Source organism: Vidua chalybeata, chromosome 3, assembly GCF_026979565.1.
Source record: "Vidua chalybeata isolate OUT-0048 chromosome 3, bVidCha1 merged haplotype, whole genome shotgun sequence".
Lineage (NCBI taxonomy): Eukaryota > Metazoa > Chordata > Aves > Passeriformes > Viduidae > Vidua > Vidua chalybeata.
In genome coordinates this window covers 58,969,137-58,985,972 of record NC_071532.1, presented here as the reverse complement: position 1 = coordinate 58,985,972, position 16,836 = coordinate 58,969,137, and the positions used below count along the sequence as shown (strand labels likewise).

General features: G+C 40.6%; 1 protein-coding gene across 4 annotated transcripts in view; it reads left to right on the top strand.

Moving 5' to 3' along the window:
* The first annotated feature begins 1,450 nt into the window (after positions 1-1,450).
* Positions 1,451-16,836, top strand: part of AKAP7 (A-kinase anchoring protein 7) — an 82,372-nt gene continuing 66,986 nt past the window's right edge. For 3 of the 4 annotated variants that reach the window (XM_053936855.1, XM_053936856.1, XM_053936858.1), the window contains exons 1-4: positions 1,451-1,669; positions 8,376-8,525; positions 9,576-9,721; positions 14,277-14,413. In XM_053936855.1, coding sequence (XP_053792830.1) covers positions 1,510-1,669; positions 8,376-8,525; positions 9,576-9,721; positions 14,277-14,413 — 593 coding nt within the window. In that variant the 5' untranslated portion in view covers positions 1,451-1,509. The remainder of the gene's footprint in view (positions 1,670-8,375; positions 8,526-9,575; positions 9,722-14,276; positions 14,414-16,836) is intronic. The other variant, XM_053936857.1, reaches the window with a different exon arrangement.

Below are 16,836 nucleotides of genomic sequence, written 5' to 3'. Positions count from 1 at the left end.
CATCAACAAAACAGGGCAAAAGATCTGGTTTACGTAAGAGGCTTGCACCAGGTTATCTAGAAAAGAAAGCGGTCAGGCCCTCTCCCGCTCTTTTCCCTCTCTTTCTCTTTTGCTTTCTTTCTCATGATCCCAGCTCCAGAGCCTCCAACACAGCAGGACCAATGCTTTGTACTGTCTTTCCCTTTTCTTTCCTTATTTCTCTCCCCACTTGCTTTGCCTGGCAGAGCATAGACACAGCCAGGCATATTCTGCCTCCCATACTGAACTTTGTTGTGGGTGTAGGGAGGTCGTGGAAGTGTGTTGTGGCTTCTGATACAGCACCTTGATTTGTTTTGCAAGTTGAGAACATAATGAAGTGTATGGTACAAAATTAAGGACTTGCTAGCCACCACGTTTGTGGAAACGTATTTTAAGGAATTTAAGGGCTTGTTAGCCAACAACTCGAGCCTCAACAGCGGGCTGGTCGCCAAAGTTAAAAATGCAAGAGTTCAGCCTGATGAGAATTTACAACTAACATCATCCCTCCACTGATGAGTCGTGACACCATCCCTACTTTGTGTTTACAAATGAAAGTAGGAATCTTTATGTGCATATATACTACCTGCTCCCTCAGATCTGGTTTACATGGATAAACCAAGTAGCAAAAGCACCAGGTGGCATTTAGCTTGGCTTCTCCCACCCCACGCCCTGAGAGGATTTGGCTTCCAAGAGGCACCAAGTCTTTATTTACGCAGGAAAAGACCATCTCCCCTTCCTTCCTTCAGACAAGCAGCCTCTCCCATACACAGCACTTTTTATCTGTTTCTCCACTGGTTCCAGCCACTCTTATAATCCTGTGTGCATACCTTCACATCCTTTTATCTTTCTTTGCCAGTCAGTTTTTAAGGTCTATTCGGTAACTTCAGAGAAACTCAAAATTTCTATTCTTTATGTAATTTATCATCCCTGAGGCCATTCCGAACACGAGACAATACAGTCAGAGCAGAGCCCTTAGTGCCAGCGGTCACTGTGGCCCGGGGCTGCATAAGGCAGAGCACATTCAGAGCAAGACTGTCTATTCTCCGCTGCTGAATTATTGTTAATTATCGCTCTGCCGCCCTAAGCCACAGCCGGTTATTTTGAGGGACGCCAAATCCCGCTGGCTGCAGCCCCCCACGGGGGCGAGCGCTGGGGCAGCCACTTCTCGTTAAGATACCGAGCGAGAGCCGCGCTCGATCGGACGATCTCCGGCTGCGGGCCCCGCCACCCACTGTGAGGGGCGGCCCCGCCTCACGCCGCCACCGCGGAGCGCCCGCCGGGCCAGCCGAGGGGCAGGGCCCTGCGGCCGCCCCATCCCCGCCGCGGCCGCCTCCCGCCCCATCCCCGCCGCGGAGCGTGCCGGGAGCTGTAGTTCGATTGGCCGCGCGGCCCCGTTCCCTCGCTGCTTCCCCGAGGGGCGCGGCGGCTCCGCCAGACCCGCTCCGGCCCCGCGGCTTCCCGGCGGGGCAGCGCTGTTCGCCCCGGCCGAGCATGCGGCCGCCGCTGCGGCGGCTTCTCCCCTCGCTGTGCTCGGCGGCGGCCCGAGCCCTGCTCGCCCGGCGGGCCGTGCCCATGGCGCTGCGGCCGGCGGAGGGAGCGGCACGGGTCGGGGGCGATGCCCGGAGCGCGGCCGGCGCGGCCCCGGAGCACGGTGAGAGGCGGCGGGACAGCGGCGCGGGGGCAGAGGGCAGGCGCTGGCCAGACCCCGCGCTCGCCTCCCCCTGGGCTGCGGGCGGGCCGCTGGGGCGTGCGGGGCGCGCTGGGGCGTAGGGAAAACTTTTCAACTTAATTATTAAGTTATTAATTATTAAGCAGGGCTCTTGTTCATAAGGCTCTGGCGCTTCCCTGACTGCCCCGCTCAGTCCCTAGGCTTGCCGTCAGCGTATGCATCCGACCTGACTGAACACTAAACCTACCTTTTTTCCCCCTAAGTTTACTACTACTCCTTTTCTTCTCAGTTCCCTGTATATGTCACCTGGCTGAATACGAACCCTGCCATTTTTTCCCACAAGAAGCTATTATTATTATTATTATTATTATTATTATTATTATTATTATTATTATTATTATTAATTATGATTTCCTTATCTATGTTAACTGTAGTGCCAGTACTGGAGGTTCAAAATGCATTGACACTAAGACCATCTACTTCTACAGCACCTCTCAGTTAAACTGTCTCTAAAGGATTGATTTGTTATTAAAAATATGAATAGAAAGCAGCGGGTGAAAGCTCAGGAAGAGGTCAAAGATCCCCAACCCTCTTGCCGTCAGGCAGATGGGAGGAATGGAAAAAGGTCCCTTCTCAGAGAGGTGGAAGAATTTGCTCTGGGCATCCCTTGCTTCCCTAGGGGCCCTTATGGAATAGGTAGGAGCCCTGGATCTTGAGGGTCAGGCAGACAACAGTGGAGAAGAAGGTTTATCTGGAGGGCCTTCCAGACCAATGCAGTCAACCAGGTGGATCACGTATACAATAATACACGCATTAAGAGAAAAAGAAGGGTAGTTGTAGTGGGTGACTTGCTTGTAAGGGGAACTGAGGGCTCTGCATGCTGATTGGACCCATTCCACAGGAAAGTCTGATGACTTCCTCTGGCCCAGATAAAGGATATTACCAAGAGACTCCCTGAGCTAATTCTGCTCACTGGTTACTACCCAATGCTGGCTGTCCAGGTTGACAGTGAGAAGGTTGATGAGAGAAGTACCAGGATTATGAAACAGGAGTTCAAGGCACTGGATTGTCTTGTTTGAGGGACAGGAGCACTGATGATGTTTTCCTTGATTCCTTTGGTATCAGGGATGAATGCCAGAAGGAACAGGAAAACCCATGTGGTCATCAAGCTTAAAGATGGTGCCATTGGTGGAATTTGGGTTTTTTTCTTTGTTGTGGGGAGATTATGAAGCACCAGGCCTGCAGATGGTGTTCACCTGTCTAACAGGGGCAAAAGTATTCTGGACAATGAGTTGGCAGGACTGACTGAGAAGGTTTGAAGGGGGAAGGGGAGGATGAGACCAGGCTCACTAGGGATGAACCTAGGAGCTGCATGCCAGAGTTAGGGGTGAAATCAGTAGCCCAGCTGAAGTGCATCTACACCAGTGCAGGCGGTGTGGGTAACAAACAGGAGGAGCCAGAGGCCGTCGTGCAGCAGGAAAGCCGTGATATAGTCGCCATCGGGGAAATGTGGTGGGGTGACTGCCATGACTGGAGTGCTGCAGTGGGTGGCTACAAGCTCTTCAGAGGGGACATGCAAGGAGGAAGAGGCAGTGGGCTGTCTCTGTACCTCAGGGAGTGCTTTGACTGCACAGAGCTTGAGGATAGTGGTGGTAAGATTGAATGTCTAGGGCTGAGAATCAGGGCAAAGGCTGGTAAGCCAGAGATCTTGGTGGGAGTCTACTACAGACCATCCAACCAGGATAAAGAGGCAGATGGAATATCCTGTAGGCAGCTGGCTGATGTTTCACCATCACTAGACCTTGTTCTTGTGGGAGACTTTAACCTGCCTGTGTCTGCTGGAGACCCAACAGAGTGGAAAGGAGTCAGTCTAGGAGGTTCCTGGAGCATTTGGAAGGTAACTTCCTGACACAGCTGGTGAGGGAGCCTACAGGGGCAGTATCTTGCTAGACCTGCTTTTTATGAACAGGGAAGGGCTGGTGGGAGATGTGGTGGTCAGAGGCTGCTTTGGCAAGAGCAACCACAATGTGATAAGAATTTTCAGTACTTGCTGAAGTAAGGAGGGGCATCAACAAAACCTCTGTCTTGGACTTTGAGAGGACAGACTTTGGCCTATTCAGGACACTGATTTAGAGAGTCCCTTGGGAAGCAGTTCTTAAAAACAAAGGGGGCCAGGAAGGCTGGACATACTTTAAGAAAGACATCCTGAAGGCACAGGAGCAGGCGGTCCCTGTATGCTGAAAGACAGGCTGGTAGGGAGGAAGACTAGCCTGGCTGAGAAGGGAGCTTTCACAGGAACCTGGGGGAAAAACAGAGCGTTTATCATCTTTGGTAAAAGGGGCAAGCAACTCATAAGTGTTTCAGGGTGTTGTTAGGTCATGCAGAGAGAAAACTAGAGAAGTGAAAGCTCAGTTAGAACTTACTCTGGCTACTTTTATTAGGGAAAATGAAAAGTGTTTTTATAAATACATTCATAACAGAAAGGGGTCAAGGAAAACCTCCATTCTTTATTGGACAGGGAGGGGATTATAGTCACCAAAGACGAGGAAAAGGCTGAGGTACTTAACCCCTTCTTTGCCTCAGTTTTCAACAGGAAAACTTGTTATCCTCAGGGCAGCTGGCCCCAGCTGAACTGGTAGACAGAGAGGAGAAGCAGAATGGACCCCCTGTAATCCAGGAGGAAGTAGTTAGTGACTTAACCACTTAGATGCTCACAAGTGTATGGAGCTGCACGGGATCCATCCTAGGGTGATGAGGAACTGGCAGAAGAGCTTATTAAGTCTCTGTCCATTTTCCATCTATCATCAGTCATGGCTAACCAGGGAGGTCCCAGGCAACTGGAGGCTGGCGAGTGTGATGCCCATCTACAATAAATGCTGGAAGAAGAATCTAGGGAACTAAAGGTCTGGCAGTCTGACCACAGTGCCCAGCAAGATGACGGAGCAGGTCATATTAAGTGTGATCATACAGCACAGGCAGGACAACCAGGGGATCAGACCCAGCCGGCACAGGTTTAGGAAAGGCAGATACTTCCTGGCCAACCTGATCTCCTTCTATCACCAGGTGACCCACCTGGTGGATGAGAATAAGGCTGTGAATATTGTCTACCTGGACGTCAGCAAAGCCTTCAACACCATCTCCCATAGCACACTCCTGGCAAAGCTGTCAGCCCATGGCTTTGACAGATGCACTCTTCTCTGAGTTAAGAACTGGCTAGACAGCCAGGCCCAGAGAGAGGTAGTGAATGGTGCTGCATCCAGTTGGCAGCTGTTCACTAGTGGTGTCCCCAGGGATCAGTGTTTGGTCCAGTCCTGTACAATATCTTTATTGATAATCTGGATAAGGAGATCAGGTCTTCTACTAGCAAATTCACAGACAAGATCAAGTTGGGTTGGAGTGTTGATCTGCTGGAGGGGTAGGAAGGCTCTGCAGAAGGACCTGGACAGCCTGGATTAATGGGCTGATTTCAAAGATACGAGGTTCAGCAAGACCAAGTCTGTTTCCTGCACTTTGGCCACAACAATCCCCTGCAGCACTACAGGCTGGGGACAGAGTGGCTGGAAAGTGGCCCAGTGGGAAAGGTCCTGAGGGTACTGTTTTGACAGTCAACGAAAAGTGACTGTCAAGTTTGCCCAGGTGACCAGGAAAGCCAATGGCATCCTGGCCTGGATCAGCAATAGTGTGGCCAGCAGGACCAGGGCAGTGATTGTCCCAGTGATTTTTGGCACTGATGAGGCCATGCCTCAACTCCTGTGTCCATTGCATGGCCCCTCAATTCAGGAAGGACACTGAGTTGCTGGAGTGTGTCCAGAGGACAATGGCGCTGGTGAAGGGTCTGGAGCACGAGTCTGATGAGGAGCAGCTGGGGGAGCTGAGGGTGTTTAGCCTGGAGCAAGAGGCTCAGGGGGATCTTAGCTCTCTCTACAGCTACCTGGAAGGAGTCTGTAGCCTCCCCAGGTGGGGATTGGCCTATTCTCCCAGGCAACCAGCAACAGGACAAGAGGATACAGACTTAAGCTGCACCAGGGGAGGTTTATGTTGGACATTCGGAAGAAATTCTTCATGGAAAGAGTGGTTGGCCATTGGAATGGGCTGTCCAGAGAGGCATTGGAGTCATGTTTCTAGTTCTGTTTAAGGAAAGACTGGTCATGGCACTTAGTGCCATGGCCTTGTTGACAGTGTGGTATTCAGCCATAAGTTGGACTCAATGATCTCAAGAGGTCTTTTCCAACCGAATTGATTCTGTGATAAATCTATTAAACACACAAACATAGTGAACAGGGAACAGTGCCTGAAGATCAAGTCTCACTGTGATCTGTGATACTTACACGTCAAAGAAAAGAAGATTGTTCTATCTGAAACAATAATCTGAATATGTAGAGAAGGCAGCTGGGGTCAGAGAACAATCAAATATATTTTATTGCTCCTTGTTTTTGTGGTTTCTCCTTTGTGACGTAGATGTATCATGATCTTTTTTTTTTTTTCCTGCTGGAACAGATGACAAATGCTGGTGAAGATCAGCAGTCACTTAAATACAAATAAAGGAATAATGAATACATCTACTCATATATGAAATTCAGGCAAATATAATTAAGCATGCGATTAAGAAAAAAGAGCTTATCCTATTAACAGCTTGATGGTCAAGGAGTTCCTAGGGAAGCTAGTTTTGTACCCTAGGCTTCAGATTATCAACATTATGTCAAGAAGTTTGAAAAATCTTGTTTTCAAGTTGTATTAGTAACTAGATTGCAACTGTTGAATTTTGTTGCAGATTTCTTTAATTAGTTTTTTTCAAAAAAGAGAGGGAGTTTTTTTTTTTTTTTTGGTAGAAGCACAACCTGTAGAATTTAGACACAGTGCCTGCTCTACTCAAGTCAGTTTACTGAGGGTGCGTTGTTAATTTAGCTGTGTCTTTGCTATTGTGAACAGGCTGCATTTTGCAAAGTGGTGCAAGTATGTTGCTTTTTGAGCAGACAGAGCAAAGGAAACCTGCTATCTGCAATAGGCATCCCTCAGATTTATGTGAGTCCTTGTACTGTAGCTGATACTACCTTAACAAACCCCTTTTGCTCTCAGCTGGTGATTCTTCACTGCTGAATTTTGAGGTTTTCTGCCCCAGCCTGACCTACTTGTTTGTCAGTTTCATGGACCTCTGTCTTGTCCTTCACTTTGAGATCTCTTTGGATCCAGGGTTGTTTTCTGTATGTCTGTGGATACCAGAAACAATGTTGTGTGTGAGCTTTAATCTAAATGTTAAGTAATAATTTTATTATTGCTTTAGCATCTGTTTCTTATGCATAGTTCTTTAGTGTCTGCAGAGGGAACAAGTAACAAATCTAAATACTTTGTTTCCTTTAAATAGCCTGGGGGGATAAAGTCAAGGTGTCAGGCTACAACCACAGAGTGATTTATGCCTGCCTACTTTAGCCTGGAGTGAATTAGCATTCAATCAGGTTGTTCTTTTATTTATCTTCCCTAGCTTAAAGTGATATGTGTAAGAAACATTCCACAGGGTGATAATCACCCACACTGGGTCTGTAATATCAATTTTATACATGTGTAGCCTTGCGTGCCTTAAGAACATAGTGTACACTTTTGCTGCTGAATTTTCCTCTTAGGCCAGATTTGGGCCATCTGCACTGGTCATGAGAGGAGCTTTGAAAATGTGTTGTCGGTGGTAATGAGCTGTCCTGGGATAAACTGCAATTCTAACACACGGCTCCTTCCACTACAGTAATCCCATTGTGGAGTTGTCCCAAAAGAGTATTGCTGGGTGCCTGATTATATGCCCATTGTTTGCTGATAGAGAAGATTTTGCTTATTCTTTTTTTTTAAGGTATAACTTAATATACCAATATTAGGGTTTACTGATGCAGAAGCATGAAGTAGACAAGGAAATGACTCATGCTCAGTTAGTACTCTTGGAGAAAAAGACTTTTTAAAAAACTTTAGTGGACATTCTGTCCTGTCTAACTCAAAATATTCTGTGATTGTGGTATTACTCTAAGGTAGAGCTTTATGTATATCTTTGTACATGCAAGATGTATTTTCATTTACATTGATTTCCTTCTATAGCTTAAATACTAAAAGTCAGTTTTTAGAATGAGAAATTCAGATCATTGCTGTCTAAAACATGCTATACTGAGTGGGAGATGCAGGAATACAGTAATCATCTCATTCCTGAATGATGAGAACCCTTCGTTATATGTGGAATGGTAGGATTCCCTTCCTGCTGCTTCTTCATGGCTCATTTTCAGTATGTTTACAGTGGAATTAATTTGCCAATGTTTGTCTGCACTGAATTTCATATGCCATTACTGTTATCTAAAATGAACATTATGTGATGTCTGAAGGGTATTATTTTTTGTGCTCAGTTATAAGTTTGGGGGTTTTTTTGTTGTTTTTTTTTTTTTTTCAGTAATTTCATTTACTTGGAACCAAACAAGACCATAGGTTATTAAAATATAGAAAGCAGAACTCTATTTTTTGCTATTTCACATAAAATGTTGAGGTATTTTTACTGATCTGTTGACAAAGAAGAAGAACAGGATCCCTGCAGGGTTATATGTCAATATATATTTGCTGATAATTAATTAACTGTTTACTTCATATGTTGCTTATGTATAATGTCTCTTAGCTGTTTATATCAAAAACTAAGATCCAGTGTGTTATTTTAAATATATTACAGATGGGCTGGAAAATATACAGCAAAAGAAAATCTTTAAAGAGAATAAGGAAAAAACAGAACAGAGTGAAGAGCCATGTGCTGCTGATTCAGTAGATTCTCTAATGGCAGAAATGCCATTTGTGGACACAGATATTGAAGATGAATGTGCTAGTAAGTACATTAAACAGAAGTAATGTGAAAGCATAGACACATCATGCACTCAGTTCTTGGTCCTACCTGTTGGCAGGGACACATGGGTCATGCACATGGAACAGTCTCCCTGCAAACGTGTTACAGTCCAGACCCTCTCTTATTACTTTTCGGTCCTACAGTACTTGAACATATTAAGAATTCACCCTCCTGTTATCCTGTGGAGCAATGAGTCACAGAATAAAGAAATTTCATATGTCAATTCACATTACTGTATGTGAGCTTCTCAGGTGATGGGTTTTGTGAGCTGTTCTTTAATATGTGTATTCCCAGCATGAGGCTGGAAGTACACTTGTAATTGGACAGTGGATGTCTGCAGCCTGGTCAGCTTGGGGGTATGTATCAGGCATTGTGGTGGGAGAGGGTCTGCAAAGGCTCAAGGAAATGAGCCAAGAGAAACACAACTATGTGTAAAGGAAGAACTGAGGACACACACATTTCTTTGACTATACCAGAAGGTATCTCTGGGAAGGGAGGAGGTAGAGAGCAAATCTGTCTGGGATGATATTTTCTTCTGGGCTGGGTTTGGTTCCTGTACTATTAGTTAGTTAGTCTTAGTCTAGTACAACTTTTAGCTTTAATAATCCTATATTTAATCCTGCATTTTATATTTCAAAATGGAGAATGCATGGGATTTTTGAAGTTTAATATTGGCCCTTCTGCTCTACAGTCATGTCCATGTTCAAGTATGGACAATTTGCAGGCCTGTTGTCCTGCTGCATATATTGGCTAAGGGAGATTCAGTGGTTTGGAAGCCATGTGTCTGTCTGTGTTAGCAGCTTATAAACCTTGCTTAGAGGTGTAGGCCTTAGTTCAGCCTACATTAATTGTATGGCTATATTAATTCAGGTCAGAGTTGGATCCCAGTCAGACAGTTCAGAGCATGGGCAGAGCAGGTCAGTGGGAAGACACACTCCAGTCAGTTGACTAAAGTCCAGCTCCTGTTGGTGTGATATTAAGAGTGTCTTTGTTCAAATGTCTCTATGCTGAAAGTGACTTTTTTTTTTTCAGTGCATGTGACTTCTGAACTAAGTATTAAAAAAAAAAGAAAGCGGACTATTGGAAGGGAAATTGAAGAAGGCATTGAGAGAAAGAAGAAAAAGAACAAACAGTATCAGCCAAATTATTTCATTTCTCTTCCAATCACTAATCCAAAGGTGATATTCTTTATTATACTAATATAGTATAACCAGAATTACTTCAACAGCTGCATGTGTTTATAAGAACAGTGTTTGATATTGTGCCAAACATTTTTTTCAGGTACTTTTAAAGAAACATTAGCAGTCTATTCAATGAGTAATGTTGTGTTATGTAACATTTTTTGTGAATAAAATTGCTTTTCTAAAAAAGACTGGAGGAAAAATACTTAGATTTTTATTCAGTTTGTCAGTCTTATGGATTTCACTGAAGCTTGCTGAAATTTCCCCTCTCCCCTCAGCAGTGTTCAGTATTGCCTATTTTGTTGTTCACGTAGAATGAGGAAGATATTCCTATTAAATTTAGTGAGAAAAATTCTAGCAATATTTTTAGATTTCTTTATAGATAAAAATTTGTATTTGGATCTATTACTGTTTTAATTTGGCAGTTTGTAGTTTAGCATTTTACAGTGAAATGGTTCATCTTATTTAAAATTAAAACAACTGTTGTTTTAGTGAGATGTTGTTCACATGAATTCAGGAAATGCAAAGAGCTCTTTAAGAAAATGTATTTTCTTGCAGTTACATGAGTTGTCTCATTTAGGCAGTAAATGAAAATGATTTCTTACATGCTGCAGGTTGTCTCTGGTATATCTTTGATATCTTTTGTGTCTGAAACAAGGAAAGTAGGTGCTTTATGTTTAAAAAGTTGAACCCAGCAGTTTAAAAGCATTTGCAAATTTAGTTTGTGGGGTTTTTTAATATCAGAAACTATGTCATATGAATTTTAACTCTGTATTATCAGTTCTCTGAAAAAGTAAAATAAGATTAAGAAAATACAAAATGAGACTAAAATAGGTTTGAAAATGACACTGCAGTCTTTGATTCTTCAAAACATAATATGTGAAGAAGAGATTGTAAAGGCTGGTTTTATAAGATCCAGGATAGCCTGTTACAAATATTGTAGGATATCTTTGGTGACATCTTATGTTAAAATATCTTTTCTTCTTCCAGATCTGTTTAATAGATTTCATGATTTAACAAGTGCAAGAATAATGTAGGGGTTATATAATCTGGTAATTGAGAATTCCTGCTGATGATCATTACTATGCCCAAGGGTTGGTTGGGGAGGTCTTAAGTATGCGTGGCTTTTTATATGTCATTATCTAGTCATATCATTTACAGAGGTAAAGAAACAACTCTTTACATTTAATCTCAGAGCATTTGGGAACTCCAGGACTTTGCTAGAAAGTTTTGTTTATACTTGCCTTAGAGGTAAAGTTGTTCTGAAAGTAGAAAATACACATTGGAATTTTTATAGGCAATATTAGCGAAAAATTTAGATGCCTGGTTTCTTGATAGCCAGACTGAATCTGGTAATTGCTGGTATTATTTCAGTTGGTAATGAGAGAACTTTATGTTTTGAAAAGCTTATTTTATTCCAGTGAAGTATTTTAAGCATTAGTGTTTTTATTTGTATTTTATGTAATAATTTAAGCTTTACACAGGGGAAATTTTTCAATAAAGGGTATTTCTGAAACATTTAATCATCTGTTCCTCTTGGATAATGAACAGTTTTCTTGTTTTCGTTTTAATTGTTTTGAATCTTTAGAAATTAAAAGTGTTGTTCCATTAATTTTGAATTTATATTGAACTTTGCATTATTACTTGTGTAAAAATAGCTAAAAAGATTATGATCTATTTCTATTTGTTTGGTTTTTTTTTTTAAGTTATGACTTACATGATGTGTTACCATTGGTAGGTTAGCCTTTCAGGGTTCTCCAGTCTTGACTATAATTGCTATTGATCTGTTAAATCTTTAAAGCTTTACATTTACTTACTAGTAGTATCCTTGTAATAAGCAAAATGGTGTTATTCTATTACTCCTCAGAATAATGTACTTCAGGTAATGGGAGAGGAGATCTTGAAATCAGTAGTTGAGGCCTTTTTTTAGAACTTTTTAAAAAAAATTCAGAGGGAGGAATTGTTAAGTGTGATCAGCCTTCAAAAAGATTTTGAATTACATTAGGACATCTTAAGTAAAAATAAATAGCATGATAGCAGTTGAAATGTAAAACAGTACTTCGTAAGGTAATGTAAATAACAGGTTAAATAGCAATTCAAAGTTTTCATCTATGCAGTGGGTCAAAGCTTATTATATAGCATTGGAAGAGTTCTAGTTTGCTTCATTAGAATAGTATTCTCACATGTTAATTGCACCTTAGATTTATTGGAGAAAACAGAACAAATCTGAAATTGTGATATGCATTGTGATGGCACGCCTGTTTAACAGCTGTTGTGTTACACTTTGATCGCATAACTTCAGGGAAAACCTTTGAAAAACAACTTTCTGAAATTCAGAAAAACTTACTTGAAAACTTTTTTTTTCTTCCCAAATAATATTGATTGTGTAGAGCATTGCCATTTAGAGAGAGAGAGAGAACAAGAGGATGTGCTCAGCCTTCTTTTTATTTTACCTGTATCCAAAGGGCAGGATTTTTCATACTTTCTTGATGGAGTCAGCAATAACTTTTCTCTGGAATTGATAACTGGCTGTCTTTGGACTTAATCTTATTCCAAAGCCATATTATTTTTTAGGTTTTTAGCTTGGTTTCCTAATAGAGTTTATACAGCTATGAGCCTGTCCATTGGGATTTTTTGGGTTTTCAACCTGTTGTCCAATTTTGGACAGAAAAATTGACATCTCAGAGGTATTAATTTCCTACAGTTTTTGTGTCATTGGTGCTTGCATAAAGGAGTGAGCCTTGAAGGAGCATACTTTTGTGGACGTACTACTGAAGGAACTATAGGAGTATGGGGATGTAGGGTATTGGTTGCTGAACTAAATGCTGAGTAATATTGATCTCTTTCAGAGCTAGGATGGTCTTTACTGCTTTGATAACACAGTGCCACATCTGTCTTCTGTACTCTGAACGGCTTGTACACTTACATTTATATTTTTTCCTTTCCAGCTCACAGGTGCAAATTAAATTTAGAAGCAATAGTTGAAAATAATAAAATTGTAATTACTATGACACATTTTTTTTTTAGTTTTGTTTCTTTTTTTTTTTTGCTTTAGCTTATAAACTTAAATAATTATTCAGACAATACATTGTCATTAGTGGGAATCACATTTACCAGTTCTTTGCTTAAATATGGATTAAATTCCTCCTGTATCTGAGATAATGAAAATGTTATTTATCCAGGAGGAGATCAGTTCTGACATATGAAGAAAGGTGGTCTTATTACAACATGATTTATGATAAAATGTTGGTGGAATTTTCTTCATATATTCTATGCTACTTAAGACACGTGTGGTTTTTGTAAATGCCATATTCCCTTTTCTGGCAAGTAGCTTTTACCTTCCATCCTTCTCCCTACCCTCACTAGCATTGGTTCCTTTGAGTTATAATTTAATTATATTTATATGACACTACTAGATATCTATGGCTTATTGGGTAAAATTTCTGCATGGCAAAACTCATCTCAAGAAATTCAGTCACAAAAATACTGAACAGTCGCATTAGATTGTCGGATTTTTTTCCCAGGAAATTTGTGTTCTTTATGATTAACAGAGCTGCCAAAATACATCAATGCTTTTTTAATACCCAAAAACTACTTGTGCTTATCTTACAAAAGTCAAGTCTGTACAGTACATTTGTGAAGTATTCACTACTGGATTTCAAATAAGTAAACAACAAAAAAGTGAACCTGCTTCTTTTAGACTTTATACACCAAAGATGATTTGACTGTAATGTCTTTGTTCACTGTGCTTTAAGAAGTAATTTGTTTCGTCAGATGATCAGATTTATTTGACTTGATCTAATTTTCACTAACATACTCAAGAATTATTGCAGGTTTTTGGTGTTTTGTTTTTTAAATTGCTACAATACAACTAGCATAATGTTTAGCACAGTAAACATTTTGGATATAATTTATAGAGCATGTATAACCATATAAATAATTTTCAATAAAAAATGTAATTCCAGTATTTTTAAAGAGAAAGACTGATGAAGTTAGAACTCTATACCTGTTGCAAGGAAATTTGTCTAAATACATTTGAAGGGAGTATATACATTATATTTGTCTATTGGACTATATAATTGGAATTGCAAATCAGATATCTCTACAAATTATTTACTAAATATTCTGGTTTTGTATGTGCCCAGTCCTGCAAAGATCAGGTTTTTTTCAGTCACTTACCTGCGCATAGCAAGACAGATGTTTAGCAGAGTGAGCAGAGAAATTCCTTGAAGAAACTTCTTGTTGGTATTACTGGCAGTGTAAAACTAGATGATCTTAACCTGCTTCAGGAGTTTATAATACTTATGGAAGGAAGCTCCTATTAAGATATGATGGGGACTGTCCAGTGATTTATTAATCACTCTATTTGTATCCCGTTTGGGTTCATTCAGGTCAATTAGTACAGCTTTGTCAGAGGATAAAACTTTCTTCTGCTAGAATGGTTTTTACATAAACGTTTGCTTTTAGTTTGTGTGCTTTCTTGTTCACTTGCATGATGGGATACAGTAATTGTTGTAGTGGCTAACTGTTGTTTCTGTGTCTTTCTTCCCAGATTACTGGCAGTATTCAGGCTGTCCAAGATGCAATAATACAAAAGGATCAAAGGCTTTCCAAAGCAATGGTTCGCTCTGGCTCATTGCATGTCACCATGTTAGTGATGCATTTATCCAGTGAAGAAGAAATTAGCATGTAGGTATTTAGTGGAAATAAAGTATATACTAGTATTTTTGCTTAATGTGTTCATAAAGAGACTAGCAGGGTTAACTGATACTTTTTTGTGCCATAAACAGCCCTAATTTACTAGGGTTATTTTCATAACTTATGGTAGTCATAAGCTCTGAACAAAATATGTGGTTTTCCCTTGCATTTTACTTACTGTGTGCTGAACTTGCATGCACATATCTCGTGTTTGCTAAAGTAATTACTTTAAAACAATGTTTTGATATAGGGGACAAGGGAATTAAAAATCTGCTGAAGTGCAGATTGCTCATAAGAAAGTGAGAATCCAAGGTAGAATGTAGGAACCATTTAGTAGTTAAGGGCATGCTTCTAATAAGTAGAAGTATTTTGGCTGAAAGCATTTGACACACATAAAAATAATGAATGATCAGTATATCTGAATCAGTTGCCTTGTTTTTACATGCTTGTTTTTTTTGAATGCTATATCCTTGAGATCTCTATACTCCTAGCAGTCTTCTACTGTGAAGATGCAAATTTGTCAGCATCAACAGTCTAATCTAAGGGGAGAGAAACAGCCAGGGACAGAGAATAAAAAGGCAAGCAAAGGATACTCGATCTGGTAGAATCCTCCCCTCTCCATGTGTCTGGTTAATGAGTAAACTGTGATAGCACCTGAAAATTGGTGAGAACAACCACCAGCTGTTTATATGAGATTTTTTTAAAGGGCTTGAAATACAAACTTTTAAAAAAAGGAACATGGGATAGTACCTCAAAGCACATGTACCTCTTCATGAGTATTTTTTAAGAGTCCAAAACTGTATACCAGAACAAATATTCTCAAATTCAGGATATTCTGCTACTCTGTGAGCCCCTTCTCAGCTTCCACTGTCTGAATGCCACCGAAGCAGTGACTTACAGAGTTCTTCTCTGCCTCTCCCAGCAGAACTCTACAGTCCAGGCACTCAGAACTGTCCTCTAGTCAGCAGGAGCTTCCTCAGAGATTCACCCCTTCCCTGGCCAGATGCCTCCTATAGGTTTCTAGCTCAGCTATCCTCAGGTATTCTAGATTGCATGTTCTTTTTAATGAGATTAAAAAAAAATCATAACTGATATTTTTTGTTTAATCTTCTGGGAGATCTGAAAGAGTAAAATACCTTCTTCTTGTTTCACCAATTTTTGATACCAGGTTAATGGAAAGAAAGCAAGATCCAGGCTGGCAAACAAACCTGTGTGTAATGTAGGGGGAGAGTAATCTCTCAAACAAAGTGCAGCTAGTCAACTGGGCATCTGAGAGTTCACAGATCCTTAGGTTTGGATCCATTGAGTTACTTAGATATCTACAGTTTTTCAACTGTGTTTGCACAATAGTGCCTCTGTCTATACAGAAATGAAATGTGTTGAATGCTATTTGAAGTCAAATGCGTGATAAGAATGTGCTAAACATAACATTCAATTCAGCACAAAGCCCTTTGTATGGTATTTTAGTACATACAGCTTTCACCCTGAAAATGGAAGATCTGTATTCTAGGCCGCTCTTTCTAAGGGAATCCAGACCTGCAATTCTCATGTGAGTTTCCTAACTGATTGACTGTAGTCTAGCCTTCATGAATACACTGTACATCTCTTTTTGTAGGATTGTGTGAAATCAAAAATGTGAGATTTTGAAACTAGAAAGAAAGAAAGCAATCAAGACTCATGACAGCACTCCCTTCAAGCCAGGAAGTTCTACCCTATGCTAACTGTGCATAGTCATGGGATCAGGTGCTAGAAATCAGGATGCCTGCCTTAGCAGTAAATGCCTAATTATGAGATTATAGTGTCAAGTTTTTCTTGCTAGTTTTCTGTCAAAAACTCTGTGAATCTCACCTTTGCATTACAAATAACAGATCTGATGGAATTGAGTTTGGCTTTGTTTGAGAGATCACTTTTTCTAGCCAATGATCAAAATTAAAACTCAGAAATTTCTAAAAAGAAACTTGGTGAATTTTAAGTGCTACAATATTTACATTGCAACAATATAGGAAGAAAACAGGCACCGCTTCTATAATTCTAGCGTGTGTTCACTTAGAATATGCTGTTTAATTTTTTTTTAATTTCCTTTTTTGACTTTAGATCAAAGTGCTTGTAAACTTTTTGGGTATCTCTGTGGATTAGTTGCACTGAGTATAATTACTAGTTGGCATTGTATATACTATTTGGTATGGAATAACAAGAATAACCACTGTTGTGTTTTTAGCTATTGACTCAGTAGAAATGTTTGTCCTTGTGCATTATTCTTACAAAGCAATTGTTAGATGTTATGAAGCAGTTGATAGAATACAAAAGGCAAGATAGCTAGAGTGAGATGACAGCTATTTTTCTACATATTTTAGTGTTTGCAAAATTATAAATAAAAGTAAAAATAGAAGTAGATCTTTGCTGCCACAGTGCTA